Source organism: Ruditapes philippinarum, unplaced genomic scaffold (assembly GCF_026571515.1).
Source record: "Ruditapes philippinarum isolate M1 unplaced genomic scaffold, ASM2657151v2 ctg3083_1_1_1_1, whole genome shotgun sequence".
NCBI lineage: Eukaryota > Metazoa > Mollusca > Bivalvia > Venerida > Veneridae > Ruditapes > Ruditapes philippinarum.
The window spans coordinates 91,039-114,068 of record NW_026866180.1 but is presented as its reverse complement, the minus strand read 5'-3'; the positions used below and the strand labels follow the sequence as shown (position 1 = coordinate 114,068).

The following is a 23,030-nucleotide window of genomic DNA, read 5'->3' as shown; positions in this document are numbered from 1 at the left end:
CATGGTCTGCATTGATCGCTGTTCAGTCAGTACATATTTTAAAAAAATATTCCCTATAAATGATGAATGGTTCTGTCAAGATTGAAAGGTGAACAAGTCCATTTAAGATAATTAGGATGGTAAAGGTTTCATTGAAAAAGTTGTTCTGTTACATTTATTGATCAACGTTTAGTGTACATCTGATGAATGACTTAAAATGTTAAACAATATTTTTACCTGTATCAAAACAAAGTAGATATCACTTACAAAATATAAAGTGCTTCCATTAACATTTTATTTTGATCTAATACATTCAAAGTGCTTAATTTTGTTGAGATGTTTTTGTTGTGTATTTTTGATGCTAGTATTGTGAAATTTATGAGGTATAGATATTAGGGTTTATGAAAAAGAAAACTCAAGTTTTTTTGTATATCAAAACTTTGGCTCTTTTTTTAGCAAAATTATTATTAATGATAAATATTTCAGGCTTATATACAGTAGAACAGGCCTATCCAGCCTGTCTTTGTAGCCATATTAAGCTGTAGATTTCTAAATTTAATAATAGATGGACTGTTTGGAAGCGGCAAAGCCAGGAAATTTATAATTGTAATGGTAAAGAAGCAAACTTGCTAAAACATACATAACATGCTTACATTTATACTTACATTTTAACTTGAGCTTGCTGGTGTTAACAGATTCTACCCATGCAACCAGTGCAGACCAAGATCAGCCGACCCATCTATACCGTCTGATCGTGGTCTGCACTGTTCCCTATTTAGTCAGAATATATTTTTGAATTTTTCTCTAAAAATCATGAATGGTATTGTTTAGATAGAAAGATGGACAAGTCCATTTATAATATTTAGGGTGTTACGCGAACAGTAAATCATAATCATCAAAAGCATTTAAGGATCTTTTTAGCACTTATAATTTTGGCTTGCTACATTGAATATATACGAGTATTTACAGACGCTGTAAATAAAGATAGATAAAACTTATTTATTTTATGGACAAGGTGTTTGGAATGTATTTATATTATGGACAGCCTTAGCCTTCACTTATCTTGTTAATATCTTATGTTATTTGTGATATGTTTATTGTAGCCTCTAAGTCTGAATAAAATTTGAAATTTTTAATAAATATGTGTATTGTTTTATTTCTTTAGCTCTCACCGAAGCATATAGTGATGAAGTGAGATTTAGGGATACGTTTAAGGACCCACTCCCCTCCTGCACAGTCATTCACAATTTTTGTTTGCCTGCAAAATAGCAGCTTTGCATTTCATATGATTGGATAATGAATAACATCTTTGTTACTTTCTGAAATCAGTCTGAAAATGATACAGTATATTGTATGACAGAGTTGTGGCCCCTTAAAGTGCCAGCAATTTCATATTCAGCATAACCATGCAAATCATCATGCACATTACAAAAAAAATAAAAAAAATACAAAGGACGAAAGTAAATTCATGTAAAGTCAAATTATTCCTTTTTATGGCCCTGCAATGAATAAAGTGAGGAAGGTCTCAATTTTTACCCTGTCTGTGTGCATATAATTTGAATGTAGTTCAACATATTTACATTGTCATATATCACACAGTTCTAGTTCATATCTTTGTCCTATATTATATAATTTATCTTATGTAAGCAAGCTTGAAATAAGTAATGGGAAGCCTAAATGGAACAGCGAGTATTCCTTCTTCACTGTCAAATATTATGAGGTTATGCATTGCTGAGTAGAATTGGTACTGTACGAAATAATGTACATGTATTATGACCTCAATTTCACATCATTTAACAATTTGACAGAACTCTAAAGAACGCTCATTGCAGACGACATCCAAACACATTCATCAGTAGTCTGGAGTTCCTTCTCCTAATACTATGTTATAGTCTGATTCCCGGTCTACATTAACTATGAAAAGTAGTAAAAGGGGAAAGAACTCCAGACTACTTTCCGTAAAAATGTAGGCAGGGAACCAGACTGTCATCAGGTGCTTGATGATACAGAATATGGAAGATAACTCTGTATAGAGATTCTTTGAGTACAATATGGTTTTGACATGGAAAATGTAAACTAGGCTATATGGAGTACAATATTAATTTCATATGGATATTTTTTATCTTGTGGTAATGAAAAGGAAGCTAAAACGATTGGGTCTAATAATGATTTATATTGGTTTAAATGCAGGAAGGTTATTCCTTACATTTTATAAGGTACGATATAAATAAAAGTTTATACTAAAATAAAAATGAATCCACTTTCTTTCCTATCATAAGTGATAACAAAAGCTAGTATAAAATCTATTAGTTTATTAGACTTTTTTACTAGATATTTCATTTAACTATAGTTGATACATCCCTTGTTTAATATGAAAAACTGAAATCGTCATAGTAACATAATGAATAAAATTCAACAAGATATCTTACAAACATAATTACATACTGTTTTAATAAACTTTATACATTCAAATACAGACTACCTTCTATCAAACGGTATGGTATATGAAAATACCATTGTTTTCACTACTGTATGTCATAGGTAAATAAATCATTCAGTCCAGATATGTTAACATCTGAAAATGTGTATTTACTTTTTCGTTGTTTGTGAAATTTCAGCATATTGTATTTCTATCACCATTCAAACCTTTTTCTAGCTACACTACACTAGTGTTCATATATCTACATACAGTATATTAAAACAGCAACAAATTAAGATCACCAAGTATGTTTTTATGATTTTTTCATTTTATAAATTAATGTCAAGCTTTGCCAGTTACACTGGATACTTGCTGTATTGAAATCATTAAAATCAGTAATAACAGTTGAAAGATGGTTAGTCTTTGTCATCAGTAAAGAAACCAGGCCAGCTTGCAAGTCTGTGCAGTCTGACCAGGCTCTATACTGTTGGTAGGTCAATTTTCCTATTTCCATACTGAAATCCCTAACACTTTGAATGGACTGGCCCAAATTTCAAAGCTGGGCAAATCCATTTTACAAATTAAGCAAGGTGAAAGGTTAAGAGGTACTGTAATTATCATAACATTTAAATCTGTACAAAAAATATAATCATATAACAATTGTTGCATATATCATAATTACTGTGAACGATATCTATTTAAAAACAGCATGATCCACTTTCAACCCATTTTTTTCTCTCAATATTTTGTAGAAGATATTTGATAATGAATACAAAATCCAAATTCAAACAAGGATTTTGATTGGTTAATTTTTTTTAAATATAACAAAGTAATGTATTTCATTTGTATAGCGTAACAAACCTTTAGAAAAATTGGACATCACATATTGTAGACAGAACATTGCTGAATAGAATCAATAAAGGGATTCATTAAATCATTTTAGATTTAACATATCTCATTTGTTACAAATCATGATATTGACAATACATTTTATCATTATTCATAATACAACAACATACTTCTAGCACTAGTTTTCTTATGTAAGTCATATCTTACAATTTGTTTCATACAAAAAAAAAGAAAGAAAAGAAATATACAATTTAATACAAATGATCAGCTGTCCAGTAAAGGGAAATAATTCTGGATGTAGTCAGGCTCTTCAGCAGCAGGTAAATAACAAACAGAAGAAAACAAGGAATGCTGAAGAGCCTGTTGGTGAAAAAATCAAGAGAAGATGTTCCATGTATTTCCCAGCTTAACTAGGAACACTGTCTGTTGCCATAGAAATCAAGAGAAAGTGTTCCATATATTTCCCAGATTAACTAGGAATGCTGGAAAGAATGTTGCCATAGAAATCACGAGAAAACGTCTTATTTATATCGCAGATAAAGTTCATGTTTACAGAGATATGATATATAAATGTGGCAACACACACACAATAGGCACTGGAATGTATTGATGTTGTATATTTATCCACACTCTTGTTTCACTGTCTTTAAGATAAGGTTGGTTTGATAAGTCAGGTAGTTTGCACTCAGGAACACACTCTGGTTCCTATAAAAAAAATACACATAAAACATAAATCATTACACACACATGTTCTTTAAAATATAAGTAATATGTTTATTATTATACATTTTTAACAACCTGAGTGAAAGTTTCAATAACCTGTGATATACATGTACAATATTTACAACCTGAGTAAAAGTTTCAATAACTTCAGGTATACATGTTCGATTTTTGTCTCTACTGTGAAAGGTTTTCACTCATAATACAAAAGTTTAAAATTTGGGTAATCTTAGCAAATGCAAGATTAGTTGAGTTTAAAGTCACGAGTCACTGCAACAGTAAAGCATTACTGGGGAACAAATAAGATGTCCTATGTGCACATTATAATCGTCTGTAGCGGACGCAGGAGTAGAACCATCAGCCTAGAATAAGCTAGCTGGACTTCCGAAGTCCAATATCAGTTTTTAATATCTCATACATTTTTATCCCACAAACAGAAAGAACAGGGCAATACCAACCAAACAATACACCTTAATCCCCAAATGCAAACAGTTGTAGGTTTATATTACCAAAAACGCTTAATGAATGTTTTATTAAAACAACCTTTATACACAGCCATTTTAACTGTCAACTATCTTTATAACAAATCTATAATACAGCACAATTACTTTATTTCAGGGAAAATGAAAATAACATCAACAGCTTTGTCTATAAATTATATAAACATCAAGGTGGTGGAAGTTTTCACTCCAGATCATGAAAGTAAGCCTCATTGAATTTACCAGAGCACAGTTCAGTCACCCCATCGTTTCTAGGCAGGCTGCCAAGCTATTACCAGTACTTGCCTCCACTTACGCAAGTAACTGATAAACTTCAGCACATGCCAGAACAGAGGTACAGTGTAAATGATCATAGAAAATATTTCATGATCAATCACAATAAAAGTGACCTGTATAAACCTGGGTTGCCTGATTCACAGTTTAATGCTCCTGTTGAGCTAAGGGGACGACTTTGTCAATATTATCCAATGATATATATTATATATAATAGCATTTTAAATACAATTATAAACTTACTGGTTTGTATCACGAAAGAATTCTTTCAATGTGTTGCTGAACTTTTTGGAATATCTCACAAACTCTTTCTTCCTGTCTTCCAATATCTACAGATAAATTTATCAGAAACATTATTATTCCTGAAAATAGTTAATTTTTACACATGTCAAAAAACACCTATGTTATACCTACATATCCCCAGATGAGTTGAAGGGTAAAAGGCTATCTTATGAAGCTTTAAACAGAAAAATAATATGGTTTTCATAATCTTTAAGTCAATTTTCAAGAGTTAAAACAAAGAGTCATAATTTGTTATGAGCCTTGTAGTTTTAGAGTTACCAACTTTACCAACAAAGTTTGACGCTGATTTTAACATCAATGCCTTGGTGTGCACAATAGGGTAAGTTAGGTAAATTTGGTCTTAAGCAAAAGTTACATTTCCTCAGTGAAATACTCTAGAAACAAGAAAAGATTGCAGGACTGCATTAAATTTGCTAGATATCTGAAGTAAAAACAGCCTTGGCATACAATGTGTGAGTAAATGAATATAAGATGACCAATACCAACCTGTTTGCTTCCATTTTCTGATGAAGGTACCTCACTTATCACTCTATTTACTGCATCCAATAATAACTTTATAGCACTTGCTATTTCTCTGTAATTAACAAATAGTCAACAATGTAAATACCATAGAAAATAACATATTCCATCTACATTGTATTTTAATTGTTTAATTTTGTGTAACGCTGATGCTTTTTAACTAAGTAATACACATGGATAGTTTTTTTTAATTTGTGAACAAAATAACCAAATGTACAAATAAGAGTATTATTTTACTCTACTAAGGACAGGTTCATTATTTTTATTGGGTTTTACATTGCACCAACACAGTATATATCACATGGCGACTTTCCAGCTTTATTGGTGGAGGAAGACCTTATGTGCCTTTTTGTCTGTTATTTCAGACACAAACATTCCTTAATCTAAAGATAAAAGCATTTCTGAGGCATAATGGGCCTTTAAGGTATGAAAATAATTTGATTTTACAGTTTTTGAAATTCTATGACATGCAGCATTTTTTGGATATTATAGCTACATACACTTAAAATATTCAGAACCAATTGCTTACTTTATAGTTTCAAGGAACTGTTTTCTATCATAGATTTGTTCTGGAATTCTACTCAGTATTTTCTTTAAATGAACAGCACATCTATTTAACTCCTGGAATGTATGCTCAGGTCTAGTAATACGTAAATCTGAAATATAAAGATAAATTCAATAAATTCAACTATAGTCACTAGAAAAAACCTGCTTTGAGGACAGTATTTTAACAATTTTACTTGCTTAGTTTCATCTGACACCTACCTAAAAATTTCTTGTCCTTTCATTTTTCTTGTTCACAAAGAAAACGAAAAATTTAATTTTAGTTTAAGTACTGTAACTCATTTAAATAGATAATTCACTGTACAAATCAGATGGGTTAGACAATAACAGAAGTATATGCACTCTAAAACATTCAAAACAAGTTCATAAATAACAAAACTATGATAAAATTTCCCAGAGCAAAAAAAAAAAAAAATTGACATGAAGTTTAAGGTCATTTAAAAGGTCATGGTCATATAAATTTCAATATGCAAAAATGAAGCTATTCCAGACTAAAAGTTATGTTGTTTACAAAGTATGAATGCTTAAGCTTTATAGAATTAAGATTTAATGGAATAAGTTTAAATTTTATGCTGCGATAGGGAAAAGACATGTACCCAAAATACACCCCCACTTTCTCAAGAATTTTATACAAATCTCCAATTAAACTTTTACCACCTTTTCAATCAATTACAGTTCTTTACTTTTCTTGCATATACCGATACAAAATATAGATTTACCTTCTGACTCAGGTGATCCTCCTAGCCTCAGTAATGTCTCACTGATATCAAATTTTTCATGTAGGTCAGCCTTTCTCAATAATCCTTTTGTAAAGTCATATGTGAATCCTGGTAAATTTGAGTCAACCTTGAAAATAAACAAACACTTTAAAGTAAATCAAAACTGTTACTTATAAAAGCAAGAAAGTTTAGTCCACCTGTCCAGATTTTAAAATTTTTTAAATTATCATTTTTATTTTTTTTCAAGCATACTAAAATGTTAAAGCTTTTAATGTTCAATATTACATATGCATCTCTTACAGCTGAAAAGTAGTCAATTTCAATAAGTGACTTTTAAGACCCTCAGACAGTGCTCAGATTGATTGATCAGGATATTTTGTCTAGCTAACAAGTTGTCTTTTGTCAATAAGATGTTCTCTTCATATGAACTCTCCCACTTTTAGCGAGAGACTCCCACATATTTTCAAAGATTGTATTTTCACAAATTAAAGAAATCTCCCTATTCTTGATGTCAGAACTTCCTTCTTTGTTTATTGAAAATTTTAAAATTTCCCTGTTTTTGAAGAAAAACCTCTCACTTGATCATCGAAAAAAGTTCACATGTATGCATTCTCTTTGTACCACTTCCTTAAAGTTAACTAATGACTCCTTGATTGATTGGTCAGCACAATTTGTGAATGAAGGAAGTTTCAACGATCATTACCTTTGTAAAAGCTGCTCTTAATGTCTGTGAAGCAGCAAGATCCTTCTTTTCCAGCTGAAAATATTACATCAAAATAGTGAAGAAGTAACCAAAAGGAAGCAATTTACACATTACTGTCCATGTAAATTACCAAAAAGAAGTCAAAATATGCAAAATAGCATATAACATGTTAATTATTTATGGAATCTCTGTAACTTTTACTTCTCTTAAAATCTTAGTACATTTTTCTCAAGTTTAATTTTCTTGAAATACTTTGACACATCTGGAGGCATGCAGCTTTAATTATCATTATGATTGAATTGTAAACATACTGCCTACATGATATTTAGTCCACACCGAGTCCATTTCATTAAATAATAAACAAATACTTCATATCTCTAGAATGTGGAATCAAAATAATGCATTTTTTAAAGTGTCAGAAAACATTATCATTTTGACTGTTCAATATCAATATATTCTATGTGTTTAAATTTAATACAATGAAATAGAATATTATAATAAGTAAATGATTTGATCTGTTATAAAATAAGTAAAGACCTACCCTTTCAAATATTGGTGCCAGGACTACATCACCAATCATTTTGGCATACAATGTTTTATTACTGTCACTCATGATTCTGTTTCAACAATCTTCTCCTTATACCTCTGAAATGAAAATCTTTCAATTAATATATCACAGTGGTATCACTACAATATTGTATTTGTATGTTTAATTTCTCAGGTAAATTAAATTAGTAATTCACAAAATTCCAAAGATTTTGTCATATAAACTTTTATGCAGGTCTTGAAAAAGTCAAATTGGGATAAAGAAGGCAATGTTTTAGCATGCCTGAATATACCGGTATGCCACAGTATATTGCCCACCCTTATTACCCAACAATTATGGCTGAGTCTGTAAATGAAATGTGAAACTTTTTAAAAGATCCCTAGTTGTTCAATTGGATTATTAGATACATAATCTGTAGATTTGGTGAGCCTGGACTTAACCTTTTTATTTTACTATGATTTCTTTTGTCACATTTTTTTTAGTGAAATGGGATCATGTTTACACATAATTGTTATTGTATATGACGCCATATATGCTGTGATAAACCTAAGCAAGTTAAGGTTTTATCCAACTCAACTGATGTTTTAAATACATTTAATGATTTGAGCCGCGGCACGACAAAACCAACATAGTGCGTTTGCGACCAGCATGGATCCAGACCAGCCTGCGCATCCGAGCAGTCTATCAGAATCCATGCTGTTCGCTTACCAACCCTTTTACAACTAGAGAATATGAAAGTGAACAGCATGGTTCCTGATTAGACTGAGCAGATGCGCAGGCTGGTCTGGATCCATGCTGGTTGCAAACGCCCTATGTTGGTTTTGTCGCAACGCGGCTCAAATTTTGTTAATAAAAATCTTCATTTTATGAAATATTTATTGTAATATTGAAATAAAAGTACAATTTATAGAAATTATAATTGATAAGACATTAACAGATTAATCTGGGACATACGATATCGTATGTCCCAGGATTAATACAGGATAAGTGTCATTTCCTGTCACGGTCCACCTTGTACAAAAATACAGTTCACCCGTCCTGATTTACTATTCTTGGTACGGTACAACCTGTCACATGGTTCATTCTGACAATTCAAATTAAATTAATTTTACGGCAAATAAGACTTATTGATAAAGCCTAAAGGGGAGTAGTCAAAATATATTGACGTGCAAAAGCTTGATTCTGAGATATTTTCGTTCTAGGGCAGAATCTCGCTTTAACGAGATATTGCCCAAAAACGAAAATAGCACAATATCTCGTCGCGGAGTACAATTAGTTGGACTAAAAGGGGAGTAAAGCTACATATGTAGGGGGTGGAGTATTTAAATCAGCACTGTTTTCTAATCCTATACATTATTTTCTAAAAACTTAAAAGACTAAACCCACATAAGAAAACATGTGTACATCTTTGAAATGAACGGTAGAATATCTAACAGGATAAATAATTGGACCACACCTCAAGAAATTTTAATGACTTCACAAACAGGTGAGATAAAAAATGAGATTTTTGTGTGGTATGCCATCAGTCACTTAAAGGTCCCACTTCTCATTTACCTGGTTAACAGATTATATTTGCTCGATGTAGCAGTATTTCTCTATTCGAACATTTTTGTCTCAACAAAAATAGTAAAAGTAAACAAAACAAAATCTAAAATTTGTTGTTCTTCCTCATTGAGCACCTCCGCACTGAAGAGTTGTTTTAACATTTCGTACTTAAAACATTTCGTTCCAATAGAGCAAAGTTTTTTTCCTTAAATAAATTTATTAATATCAAAGTGCATATTTATAGCAAGTGTAATTTCATTTATTGTCCTTATGTTTATCATTTTCAAATTTGCACACAAGAGGTTAAAACATAAATCAGTTACACCTGTCAAGATCGTGATATTTACACGTCGTCTACTTTCACTTTATCAAAAAAGATGGACAAGGTCAAGATATTGGATGGTGGTGCTGCGGACGAACTTATAATACAAGGAAAAAAGGAAATTTATGTAAGTATAAAAATAAGGAATACTTCCTAAACGAATGGGCACACTATAATGTTTGATCTCTTTGTATTTTTTAATAAATATTTTGTTGTTGTCTAATTATCAGATTTAAATACATGTATATGGGATGCAAACAAAAGAGCACATGTCAATGTTCAAATCTATTGTTATTCAAATTGAAGGTCAGAGTAGGGATCTATCAATTGTGCCAGAACATTTTCTCTTTTTAATAATTTTGGAGTTATTGCCCTTTCCAATTTTTTTTACATAATTTTTGTATTGGGCATTTGAATTTTTTAGATTGATAGACTGAGTGACAGATCACATGGAGCAAAAATGCAGACTGTCTAAGAACCATAACTATTTTTGTATAATTTTAGAGTTATTGCCCTTTGCAGTTATTTCAGCAAGGAGAATATTAAGCATATTTTGAAATGTTTTTAATTCCAAAAAGATAATAATAATAAGAACAAGAGACAAAAAACAAGACAGGCATTACATCATTGAATGTTTAAAGTTCCTTTACTTTTTATATGCAGCTTCAGTGTCAGGATACAGTATTGCATTTAATTATTAGTACATATTTCTAAATTTCACCATTGCTGTTATTTTTCAGAAAAAATAATGGCTTGTGATTATAATGACTTATTGCTACACTCACTGTAACAGCTAACGTCTTGGAATGTTTGGATTTTTAGGGATCCGTTGTTTTTGTATATGAATTTATATAATAATTTACACAGAACAGAACATTATAGTTCTATATGTATATCTCATTTTCAGGAAGATCCACTTTGGACGGCAGGACTTCTCCACACAGATCCAGAGTCAATATTATCTCTTCATAAAAGGTATGTAGGGCCTATTATCTTAACCATATTGTCTCAACTATATTATCTCAACTATTTTGTCTTAACCATATATTATCTCAACTAAATTATCTCAACCATACTATTTCAACCATATTATCTCAACTGTATTATTTCAACCATATCCCAACTGTATTCTCTCAACCATACTATCTCAACCATATTATCTGAACTGCATTATTTCAACCATATTATCTCAACTTTATTATCTCAAACATATTCCAACTGTATTTTCTCAACCATATTATCTCAACTGTATTATCTCAACCATATTATCTCAACCATATTATCTCAACTGTATTATCTCAACCATATTTTCTCAACTGCATTATCTCAACCATATTATCTCAACTGTATTATCTCAACCATATTATCTAAACCATATAATGTCAGCCATACTATGTTAACTGTATTATCTCAAATGTTTTATCTTAACTGTATTATCTCAACCATATTATCTCAACTGTATTATCTCAACCGTATTATCTAAACCATATAATGTCAGCCATACTATGTTAACTGTATTATCTCAAATGTTTTATCTTAACTGTATTATCTTAAACATATGTCATCCATACTATCTCAACTGTATTATTTTAACTGTACTTTATCTAAACAGCATTTTCTCACTAGCTGTGCATTTAAGTCGCACAGTCGTTTATGATTTTATTTCCCTTTCTTGAACTACCTCAAGCTCAAAATGGACGCTTAAGATTTCGTAGTGGGGCAAGTACATTGCACAGATCCAGCAAAATGTCAGAGTCAAATATGATCAACATAATTTATCCCAGACTTAATTGCTTGCTGAGTAAAATCTTTGCGTAATGAATCCTTTGGGTAATACAAAATGATATTTTACAGATCAATACAATTCAATAATTATGCTTTACAGTCATGTTTTTCATTTCATTTTAATATTTTTTTTTGTCTGCACTGTTTTGTTAGTTTATACAGAATTTATTTTAGTTTGATTGTGTTAGAAGATATAATTTTATAAACACACCCTCCAATTGGTTCCTGGAACCAACCAGGACTGAGCAATGAGTCTATAGATTCTTGCTTGAGCAAACAACAGCTTGTCTCTGTTTTGTTCTGATTATCACTTTGTTTGAATATTTGATTAATCAAAACTTTTAACTCTGCAGTTTTCTAAAGGCAGGAGCAGATGTTATACTGACGGTCAGTTACCAAGCATTTATAGATGGATTCATGAAACATCTCAGTATAACTGAAGATGAAGCCATAGGGCTTATCAAGAAGAGTGTGTACCTAGCAAAACAAGCCTGCAAGGAGGTGGCACAAGAAACTGGTAAAATATTTTATATCATCCATGAAAAATGTTTGGCTTTGATTAAGAATCTTTCTTAAATTAAGTTTGACCTTAAACATTTTAAATTTGTGTCCAAGTTTATAGTGTTAAGTCAGGACTAATAAAAGGTCAGTGCAAGAAAATATGCTTTTAGCAGGATGTAAGTATGTTGGTGAATTTCTGTTTAATAGATACAAAGTTGACAGTTATTTATAAATTTCTCAGTTATATAAACCTTATTGTTGGATTTATCCTGTTTTCAATTTAGAACAGTCCATATGAAGTTTTAGGGATTTCAATGTCAAATAAGAAAATAATAAGCTACCGTATAGAGCCTGGTCAGACTGCATGGATGACCAGGCTGGCCTGGTTCTATACTAGTGGCAAAGACTGATCTTTTTTCATATTTAAGTATCATTTTATTTCCACTTTTGTTTCAGAGATGTTAATATTGTATATGTCAGCAGATAATATAAATACAACGGCTGTTTTTACTACATTAAAAGTAAATATTTTTATGTTAATTTGACTCATGAATATTCAAACTGAAGTGCCTTAATGATAATACATATCTTTTTGCTATTTATTGAAATATAAGGGTCAAATATTAGGTACAGTATAGACCCTATGTATGTCATGAAGATGAGAACATTTATAATTTTGCTTATTTCATACATTTTATAAATGACACGAAGGACATGACAAGAAATAAATACAGTTTAATCTATGTTAAGATAAAAAAAACACAAAAAAAACTTACAACACTTGTATGTCAAGGATTTCTGTGTGCAGTTTCCTTAGTTAATTGGAAAGCTCACATTGCAGAAAAACTAATCAGTTTAGGTAATGATGCACCCATGAGTACTTGTTAAAATAAAATAATATAATTGGTAATCCATACAAATTTATGTTGGTTCCAATTCGCATCTAATATTCAGGAGAATGAATGAATTCATACGGAATATTAAACGTCTATTTTTAGCCATGACTTTGTTGATTTTGTCAGACATTTAAATGTTATATTCTTTAAAATTTGATAAGCAGGAAAGTAATTAAAAAAAATTGTTATAATAAAGTTCTTAGAAAAAACACATTGTCTGATGATGACTTGCATATTATGTCTGTAAAGTGTTTTAAAATCTAACTATAAATATCAAAGTTAGAGCTGCAACATAAAGTAAGTATAGGGAACTAATCATGAATAGAAGTTAAAGTGTTAGAGTTACATTTCTTGCATTCAACACCTCATCATGATTTGGTTGCCATGTCCCCCAAGTCATTTAAAACTCCAACCATAAATGGTAAAGAAACATTGCAGATACATTATCTAGGTGAACAGACAGGTGGACACACAAAATCAGCAGACTGGTACCCTGCCAAGAGGGAAAAGGTTGGAGCATAGAAATGCATTATTGCCATGTGCTTTATCTCTAAACATTAACTACAAGGTTAAAATGTAAATATTTCAGGTGAAAAGGAAGGTCAGGTGGCAGGCTCAATTGGTCCATATGGAGCATGCCTACATGATGGTTCTGAGTACACAGGCAAATACATGGATACTGTATCTATACAGGTATTTATATATCCTTAAAACAATATACAATACAATACAAAATTTTATTCAGCATAAAACATAAACATATGTTTAGAGCCAATACAAACAAAAATGTTCAGCGACAGACATGACAAAAGAAATGAAATTTTATCCGAAGAGAGTAGTTCAAATTACATAAACAATTCTCACAAACTGTCTAGATATACAAAAAAATACTAAATATATTGTTACATATATATATTTAAAAAAAAGTTCTAGTTATTAAGGAAAAAATATAGTTAGTAATAAAGATATTTAAATTTAGAGAGTGTATTATGAGATGCGGTTTTTCATTGCAAAATAAATATATTTGCTAAGTTCAGTAGAACAGATTTAGATTTTGATGACATTATTTTTTCGAATTTAGTGATATTTGGCCAACGACAATAATATTGTTTAAAAAATTTACTTCTTAAGTCACGGTGAAATGGACATACTAGCAAAAAATGGTACTCATTTTCAATGGTTTTCATATTGCACGATTTGCAGAGTCTCTGTACTCGTGGAGTATCATTATATCTTCCAGATTCTATAAAAAGATTATGTGATGAAGTTCTAAATCTTGACATAGCAATTCTATATTTCTTATCAGTAATCACTTTCAGATATTCTCCTAATTTGAATTCATACTTAAAGACACAATATGACTGTAAACGATTGGAGTTATTGATATCAGAGTACCATTTTTGTAAAAAGTTATCAATAATTCTCTGTTTAATCAATGCAAAAGGAATATCGATTTCAAATTGATCATTTCATACATACAATACAATACAATACAAATACTTTATTCACTTTAAGGCCTCTGGCCCATGCAAAAACATATATACAGAGAAACAATTAACACAAAATTATAGCATGTGCACAATGTTTAAACATATACTATATAAATTTAACTGAAAATAACTTTTAAGCATAAAATTTTTTTTCTGGGAGTTTCTTAATTATCATTTTGTATCTAAGACATATTAATTGTTTAACTTCCTTTTTTCAAAAGCGTAATACAAAAAATGTTGCTGTACCCTTTATAAGATCATCATTTTTTGTAGACATTAATATATTAACTTTGTTTCAGGTTGGAGCATTTAGGTACTTAATCGGTAAATATAATTTTCTAAGTTCTGAATAAAAATCACAACATAGTAAAAAATGAAATTCATCTTCTATTACATTCTTAGAACATTTTATGCATAATCTGTTTTCCCTCAATATCTTTTTATGTCTACCAACCTCAATTTCAAGATCATGTGACCCTATTCTAAAATTTGAGTATATATATCTAAATTTTCTAATGTCTAGAACATCTAAATAACATTCATATGAGAAATTTTCCTTAAACATACCATAAAAAGACAATTTTACATTAGAGGTTACAGATGAATGCCACTCTTGTAGGTATATATCTTTTAACCTATTTTCAAATTGTGCTATAAAGTATTTATCTGATGTAACATGTTCCATGTTCTTGTAAAATATTTTTTATTTGAAAAGCCCAATTTTTCCCATTATATTTTAAATTACGATCTGCATCTACTTTTAAAATTAAATAGCTTCTTCTAACCAGAGCAGTATCATTCTGTTTTAAAATTTTTATCCAGTACTTAATCATATTTATTTTTCGAATGAATAACAAAGGAATTCTTCCTAATTCTCCATAAAGTGTAGATAAATTTGTTGACTTTTTTACACCCAAAATGCGTCTTAAAAACTTAGTGTGAATAGACTCAATATCCTTTGCTTCATGTATACCCCATATAAAACATTTATCACACTATTTTGATATGTGTCATTCCAAGTTAAAGCAGATATTAAGGTATGTAATGCTTTCCAAAAAGAATCTAACATCGGCCAATAATTATATTGTAGCAAATTGGTTTTTTCTGTATGGTTATTTTTTCAAAATCTTGGGCATTAGATTATTTACAATCACTCATCATTTTATCGTACTAAATTTCAGTTATAAATGGTTAAAAATTAATGAATATCGAAGATTATGAAAAATAACATTCTGGAAATTACCAATTTTTATTACGATATTGGCCGATGTTACAAAATTTTTGGGCGAGAAAGCATTGCAGTGAGACTACCTTAAGAAGCATGCTTAGGTAACTTGGATTCGCTTTAGAAATCAAGGATTTAAGTGGTTCTACTCAGGTGCTAGTTATTATATTGATGCACTGATGGATACCTCAGGTTTTCCTCCACCAGTAAAGTTTGAAAGTCTCTGTATGATCTTGAGAATGTAGGCAGGACTAAATCCCAACCATTGATGTACAAATAATGTATTAAGCATTGAGCTTTGTACATATTCCTTAGGCTCTTTTTTTATCATATGTGTAATGAAGCCATGAAATTTGTCCTGTGCCATTGATTCAAGTGACTTGTGTGGAGAAGTTTGCAATAAATGGTGTTGGAGAAAAATTTATTGAACAGAAATGAGACTGAATGACTGTTTGAATTATGCATGAATCACCAACACTGTTTAAATTATGCATGCATTACCAATACTTAGAACTCACCATGTTACTGATGGAGTGAGACTTATGTTATGAATTTCGACATACATTTGTTTTTCCAAGGATCAATAATGCTTAGAATTTAAATCACTTTACTTGTTCAAATTGACAATCATTAATCTTGAGGCTGTAAAGTATTTTCCTTGACAGTTTTTGTGTTGTTTAAACAAGATGATAAGTGTTTGAAATATTTCAGGAAATACAGAAGTGGCATTTACCTAGATTGAAAGCTTTATCAGAAGCTGGTGTAGACATGGTTGCTATAGAAACAATACCCTCTAAACTGGAGGCAGAGGCTGTAGTAAACTTGATAGAAAAACAGTTTCCAGATTTAAAAGCATATGTGACATTTTCTTGTCGGGTAATTTATCATTATAATTGTATAATAGTTGGCTAAGAGTTAATCTATAATACTAACAAAACATTTGAGCCATGTCATGACAAAACCAACGTAGTGCATTTGCGACCAGCATGGATCCAGACCAGCCTGTGCATCCGCGCAGTCTGATCAGGATCCATGCTGTTCGCAATCAGTTTCTCTACTTGTAGTAGAGTTGGTAAATCCTGATCAGACTGCGGATGCGAAGGCTGGTCTGGATCCATGCTGGTCGCAAACGCACTATGTTGGTTTTGTCGTGATGCGGCTCATTTAGTTTTATCGGAATTATAGAGTAGTAAGGGCTTATTGCCTGTCCATTTGGCTCACAATCCAAGCATAACATCTTCCACCAGTAAAGCTGGAAAATCTCCATAATGAACATTACATTGTTGGTGTGACTTAAAGTTCATCAAAATAAAAATAATCTCAATCATGTTTTTGAAATAAAATCAGCAATTATAAGATGATATTTTCATATGTACCCACTTGCACTTGGGGGAAGGCTGGGGATGCATATATTTTTTCACTTTTTTGTCCATCCAACTGTTCATGGACTGAGAAGCAATGGAATGTAGAGGCAACATGTTCTATGAACACATTTCTAGCTTCCTAAGAATTATACTTACTTGGAATTCATTTCAACCTTGTGATAATCAAAATATCCGAATTATAGTTATAATTATAAAATTTGGAAGGAAGCAAGCAACTAATGGTAATCATTATTATTTTGGTTCAATTTCAGAATGGTGAAGAAACATGCTATGGTGAGAAATTTTGTGATGCTGTTAAAGCAGTGTGTTCCTCGTGTAACGTTATCGCGGTGGGAGTAAATTGTACTGGTCCACAATATATTAACTCCCTTTTGAAGAGTTTACAAGGATTAAGTATTCAGAAGCCAATTCTTGTGAAACCAAATAGCGGAGAGTTATGGAAATCTGGGAAAGGGTGAGATTGACCTTGAGTTGTTCTATTTTATGATAATTTCTTTGCTTCAGTTTTACATAATGTTCTTTGGAATTTTGAAGCATTGTTGAAACAATTGGTCAGATTTCTCATTGAAATTGATTTCTTTAAGTTATGGTCATAGCCAGACATGAATACATGTTCCAGTATCTAAGAAATTACCAAAGTAGTTGAGTAACCAATATCATTTTGCAGAAGAGTTAATAGGGTCATAATGAGACCTTTATGTTTCATGATACAATACAACCTTTGCAGAGCAAGTACTTTTGGGAGAGAAAGGTTTTCATATAACTGAGAGGTGTTGCACTGGAGAGGTTAGATTCATTGTAAGGTCTCTTAAGGAAGAATTGATACAGTTGTTGTAGAGCTATTGATGAAAATGATATCGAGGTATCGGTGATATTTTTCTGTTGATCAATAATCGATACACATTTTAGAAAATCGGTAAATTTGATTTAATAATTGAATGTCTTGAAATTATGAAAATTTACCCAAAACAAATGCAGAAGCATACTTCCTAGCAGTGATGACAAAAAATGGTCAACAAAAATCATGCAATAGGCATTTATAAACAGGACTCATGTATGAAAAGAACACATTTTTACTGAAAGCTTTTAAACAGGTATGATAAAGAATTATAGACAAGCAGTTAATACTTAAAGTATGTGATTATCAAAATACTGTTGTATCATCAATATTTGTTGCCTGATATCGATATTGTTGATTTGCTTTGCACTGAATCAATAACAGCACTAGTTGTTGTAAAGAGGTTGCTCTACAGAGCGTTACAAAAACATAGTGTAAAGACGCGCTCAATGTTAGCGTTATACTGTAGGGGCATCAATGAAAAATGACTCTTATTTCACTTTAAACGGTCTTTATTTTTGGTATGTGATAAATAGAATATTAAATTTGTGTAAGTTCATTACTGAATTTATTGCACAAGTTGAATAAAATAATTATACTTCCAAATTCTCATATATTGTTATTGTTTCAGGTGGTATGGTAAAGAGACATGCCCGGATTTGTCTGACTGTGTACAGGAATGGATAGACCTTGGTGCATCTTGGGTAGGCGGCTGCTGTCGTGTCTATCCTTCAGATATCAAAAAAATGAAAGACAAAATTAAACAAATATATGATAAATGATTTTAACATAAGTGGTTGATAGACTATGATAGATTGCAATGAAATAAAATTTTAAAAAGTTTGTATGTTTAAACTTTTAATGATTTGGTGTCAGACAAAACTAAGCAAATATACAATAAATGATTTTTACAATAAATGATTTTACATAAGTGATTGATAGACAATGAGAGATTGCAATAAATTGAAATCTTAAAATTTTGAATTTTTAAAAAGTTAATGATTTTGTGTATACAGTGTTTTAGCGTTATGTCTTTGTGTTAATATTCCCTCTGTGTACAAGTGTTTCAAAAATACACCTTATAAATCTCGAAATATTCTAGTCAACTCCAACTTTACATAAAATAAAGGCTATAGCAATTTGCAGAACCAAATGCAATATTAGGGGATAACAGAAGGATACCTTCAATAGTAAATTTGCAAAAATCCATTATCCAGTATTGTTTTGCATACACATGAAATATTTTACTTTCGGTTTACTTGACATTGATCTTTGTTAATTGATGTATTTTATATACAAACAAATGATAAATTACTTTTGCTTATCTTATCATTAGTGCTATACAATGTGGTGGCACAGCATTTCACAAATGTTATCTTGATTTTATTATGCAGATTATTAAATCATTTTCTATACTTTCTGGATTTTTATTCAATTTATTCACCAAGCATTGAATTACTTTGAAAACAAGTTATGAACAAGAAAATATTGAACTTTGGAAATAGGGTAAGTGAGAATTTAGATACAGAGGATATTAATTGAGTGTAAGTTTAATACTGAATTTATGGAACAAGTTGAAATTATATTATGAGAGTCTGTGGCGAACATAATATTATTTTATTCAATTTTAGTAATGAACTTACATGAATTTCAAATATTCTTTTTTTTCACTGAGTCGCAAAAGTGGCATGGGTATGTGATAAATATATGGCATTTATAGTTCCTTTGTTAGAATTAAGGTATGATTTGAAAACAAATGTTATGTGTGCTTTCTAGCATGTTTATAAATAATGTGCTATGTAATAAATGTGCAAAAAATTGCAACTTTGAAATTATAACATATAGCTAAAGACCCCATAAATGTATTTGGTAAGGATTGTCTCCCAACTCCCAACATATGCTGATGTCAGCAGTTGGGTTCTTTAGAAGGAAATTGATTAAATTTATAGCTCTTAACGTCTTTAGCTAAAACAGATAATAATTGGAGAGCAGAAATATATAATAAATCAAGGTAAATCCTCTTCTGGAAATAATCCTGTGTACTCAGTGATAATTATGCAGATAAAAAGGGAAAGTATAGCTGTATATTCATCCAATCCTATATGGTCAAAGGGAAGTAACTAAAAAAACTCCAAGAAAAGTATACAATGTTGACTTCCCTTGCATTCTGCGAAATGACAGAAGTTTGTATTTCTGACTGTGATGTAGTAAACAAAACAATTATTGTCTTCAATTGCACATGTACATGTATATCAAGAGTATTACAAAAAATACATAATAACTGATGTACTTAAATGTCATTCTTAAATTCTTGAAGCAAAAAATACATGGCTTCAATAGTTAATTGATAAAAGTTTTAAATAACCTTTTTTATTTTAACACAGACACGTACGCAGAATAAAGCTCTTAAATCATTTTCTGCCAATAGTGTATCCTTCATATTCATAAAATCCCTCGAGCTACTGACATGTATATGTAGGCCCCTACTGTATATTTTTTCACGAGAAATAATATATTTAGCCATATTCTGGTACAGAATTAGTTTAAAAAAAACAACCTGTCAAATAATAAGCCTAATAATTACGTATAGATCTATGGCATTATCGGTAAAAGTGCAGATGTCTGGTAAAGGGTAACCCAAATGGCGAGAAAACATCTACATCTGTACGTTAAACTGTCAAACTTGACATTTCTTAAACAGTGCGCAAGAAAAAATAGGATAGAAAGAAAATTAAGGACACGGACACGGTGTTTGCTAGATAAAAGTCTTACAGGGATTTCAACACAGTGGCAGGGGCAGAGGTGAAAAGGTTTTTAAAATGTGGTAGTTAAGTATGTACAATGTGTTAAAAAGTACGTAAATCCAGAGACATAGATAACTATGTTATCTATGTCTCTGGTAAATCCTTGTATTAAATTTGTTATCTATAATCTGGGACGCAACATTTTTTAAATAAAACATTAAAAGGGACACAACCACGTTTTAACTGTTCTGCAATCGTATATAGTATACTATCTCCCTTTACAGCAAAAAGTTATTGAACTTGTTCGGTTACCTGTATGACGTCACAGAGGTGTTTTCCCAATTAGAATATTGGGATTTCCTAATTTATCACATTAATTAGCCATAAACAGTTATTTACCCGTGGTTTTAATTGTTTACTAAACTGACCTCTTTCGTTATTAATTCAAATCTTCAAATATTAAAGAGCACAGTAGGTGTTTCACGCCCAGGTGGACACATTAATTGATAAAATGACGTCACCTGGAATACTGTGTACATGTTCCGTGAAGCATAAACGCTTGACAATTGTTGGGTGTGCCCTAGAAGAAACAAGGATTTTCACCAGTGTTATATCGGAATTATTGACATTTTATAAGAAAATGGAGTGATTTTAAACATAAACAGGTAAATATCGTGTGTCAAACGTTATACCTTTTAAAAATTACCTGTTAATTCGGATGCGAATTCGTGTTAGAATACGCCTACCCCACCATGTTAAATTTCTATAAATTTGGGGTCACTGGGTTGGAACAAGATTTCATATACTGTATAAACTGTCAAACCCGGCATATTATAATCCTTTATTGTATAAGATATTTTGTAAAAAATAACACCTGTTACTTAAAGATTGTGTAAATCAAAGACTGTATACAAACTGACAAATGCACCTCAACAATTATTCATGTAATTTTTCAATTTTTTTTTGTAAAATTTACATTCCAATTTCTTGTCTAAAATAAAATTCTCTGAATAAGTTTACCTGTGAAATTATGTAATGTTATATAGAATGTACATTTAAAAGAGTTACCCCATCAAAGCTCAGATTACTATTGTAAGATATATTTTGCCTTGACCAATAGCATTTCACTGAAAAGGTAGCACATTTAGGTAAGTTAGAAATATCATAATAATGAATTCACCTTTAGTTGAATTGTCACTGCATAAGTTCACTAAAAAGTTGAAATTGTCGAATTTTAATAACTGTCTCAATAAATTTTGATATGTAATTCTTCCAAAATGAAAGTGTAATACATGTAGTTAAAACATGTTCATATTAAAAGTTTTTGCTCTAAGTCTAATGGACTTTACTTAACTAAGTTAAACATATTTATTTAATCTCAACAGTCAGTGATGACAACTTTTGTGTCTGCTAACTAATACTGCAGTGCTGTATGAGAAATCATATTGTTCAGTGAACCAAGATTAGTGGCTCTACACCAGCCTGTCTACACCCCATCCCTAAGGATGGTTGTGAGAGGTAGACATTCCATGATTATGCCTGACCTTATTTAAAGCACTTATACACTGGGGTATTTGTTAAAAGTCTCATATGACTGACTACAATAGTTAAGTAAATTTAATTTAGAGTACCAGAGTCCTGATGGCCTTTGAAAACGCAAACTTTTTATTGGTTTCCATAATTATACTCAGGCTTTATCATGAATGGACCATTGTGCCTTTTCTTTGTAGAGTCAATTTGATGTATGTCAGCAGGGTTGTCATTAAAGACTCGGTCATAATATTATATGTAGAAAAACTGGACCAAACATCTCGGAAAACTTTTAATGACAACACTGCATTTGAAATTTATACAAAGTCAACTTTACGATTATTAAAAAAATTGGCAGTTTTTAGTTGTCAACCATTTGTTGTATCTTAAATATTTGCCATATAATTTGAAATCAAATGACAATTCAAACTATTGAGGAGCGCTGACCTAATATGCCTGTAACTAAAGTGCTTTACATTTGACAATGGAATAATGGCCTTTATAGGTCAAGGCCACCAATTTGTATTGTATCTAAGCAACTGAAAATTGATCGCGGTTATGAAAGATGACTCTCGAACAAACATCAATATCGTTTAGCTGTAACATATGCTTACTACATATAATCAATTAAAACTTGTATTATGTATATTGTATTTATTTAATCCCAAGCATTC

The 23,030-nt window shown here is 30.8% G+C and overlaps 3 protein-coding genes across 4 annotated transcripts in view; 2 read left to right on the top strand and 1 right to left on the bottom strand.

Moving 5' to 3' along the window:
- Positions 1-3,709: 3,709 nt before the first annotated feature.
- On the bottom strand, positions 3,710-9,807 carry LOC132731575 (programmed cell death protein 10-like). The gene is made up of 8 exons (XM_060717768.1): positions 9,650-9,807; positions 8,090-8,193; positions 7,549-7,602; positions 6,846-6,972; positions 6,092-6,218; positions 5,530-5,617; positions 4,984-5,069; positions 3,710-3,952 (listed from the first exon to the last, which is right to left on the bottom strand). The coding sequence occupies exons 2-8, from the start codon at positions 8,159-8,161 to the stop codon at positions 3,868-3,870; spliced, it is 639 nt and encodes a 212-aa protein (XP_060573751.1). The 5' UTR covers positions 8,162-8,193; positions 9,650-9,807; the 3' UTR covers positions 3,710-3,867.
- A 194-nt stretch (positions 9,808-10,001) lies between these two features.
- Positions 10,002-19,510, top strand: LOC132731578 (uncharacterized). 2 transcript variants are annotated; one of them, XM_060717775.1, is made up of 7 exons: positions 10,002-10,089; positions 10,870-10,937; positions 12,101-12,264; positions 13,734-13,837; positions 16,571-16,735; positions 17,496-17,698; positions 18,714-19,510. In XM_060717775.1, exons 1-7 carry the CDS (start codon positions 10,018-10,020, stop codon positions 18,862-18,864), a joined length of 927 nt encoding a protein of 308 aa, XP_060573758.1. In that variant the 5' UTR covers positions 10,002-10,017; the 3' UTR covers positions 18,865-19,510. The 2 variants fall into 2 exon arrangements, with proteins under 2 accessions (XP_060573758.1, XP_060573759.1); XM_060717776.1 differs by lacking the exon at positions 18,714-19,510 and adding an exon at positions 17,972-18,107.
- Positions 19,511-21,334: 1,824 nt separating this feature from the next.
- LOC132731573 (myosin-VIIa-like) overlaps positions 21,335-23,030 on the top strand; it is a 65,824-nt gene continuing 64,128 nt past the window's right edge. The window contains exon 1 of the mRNA XM_060717767.1: positions 21,335-21,491. The gene's annotated coding sequence lies outside the window, so the exon portion shown is untranslated. The remainder of the gene's footprint in view (positions 21,492-23,030) is intronic.

Excerpts from the sequence above, each read along its gene's own strand:
- LOC132731575 (XM_060717768.1), bottom strand. The coding sequence starts at position 8,161 with ATGAGTGACAGTAATAAAACATTGTATGCCAAAATGATTGGTGATGTA. Across the intron at positions 7,603-8,089 it reads TGGCACCAATATTTGAAAGG|CTGGAAAAGAAGGATCTTGC; the intron begins GTAGGTCTTTAC and ends TAATATTTTCAG. Across the intron at positions 3,953-4,983 it reads TTCTTTCGTGATACAAACCA|GAACCAGAGTGTGTTCCTGA; the intron begins GTAAGTTTATAA and ends TTTTTTTTATAG.
- LOC132731578 (XM_060717775.1), top strand. The coding sequence starts at position 10,018 with ATGGACAAGGTCAAGATATTGGATGGTGGTGCTGCGGACGAACTTATA. Across the intron at positions 16,736-17,495 it reads ATGTGACATTTTCTTGTCGG|AATGGTGAAGAAACATGCTA; the intron begins GTAATTTATCAT and ends GTTCAATTTCAG. Across the intron at positions 17,699-18,713 it reads TTATGGAAATCTGGGAAAGG|GTGGTATGGTAAAGAGACAT; the intron begins GTGAGATTGACC and ends TTATTGTTTCAG.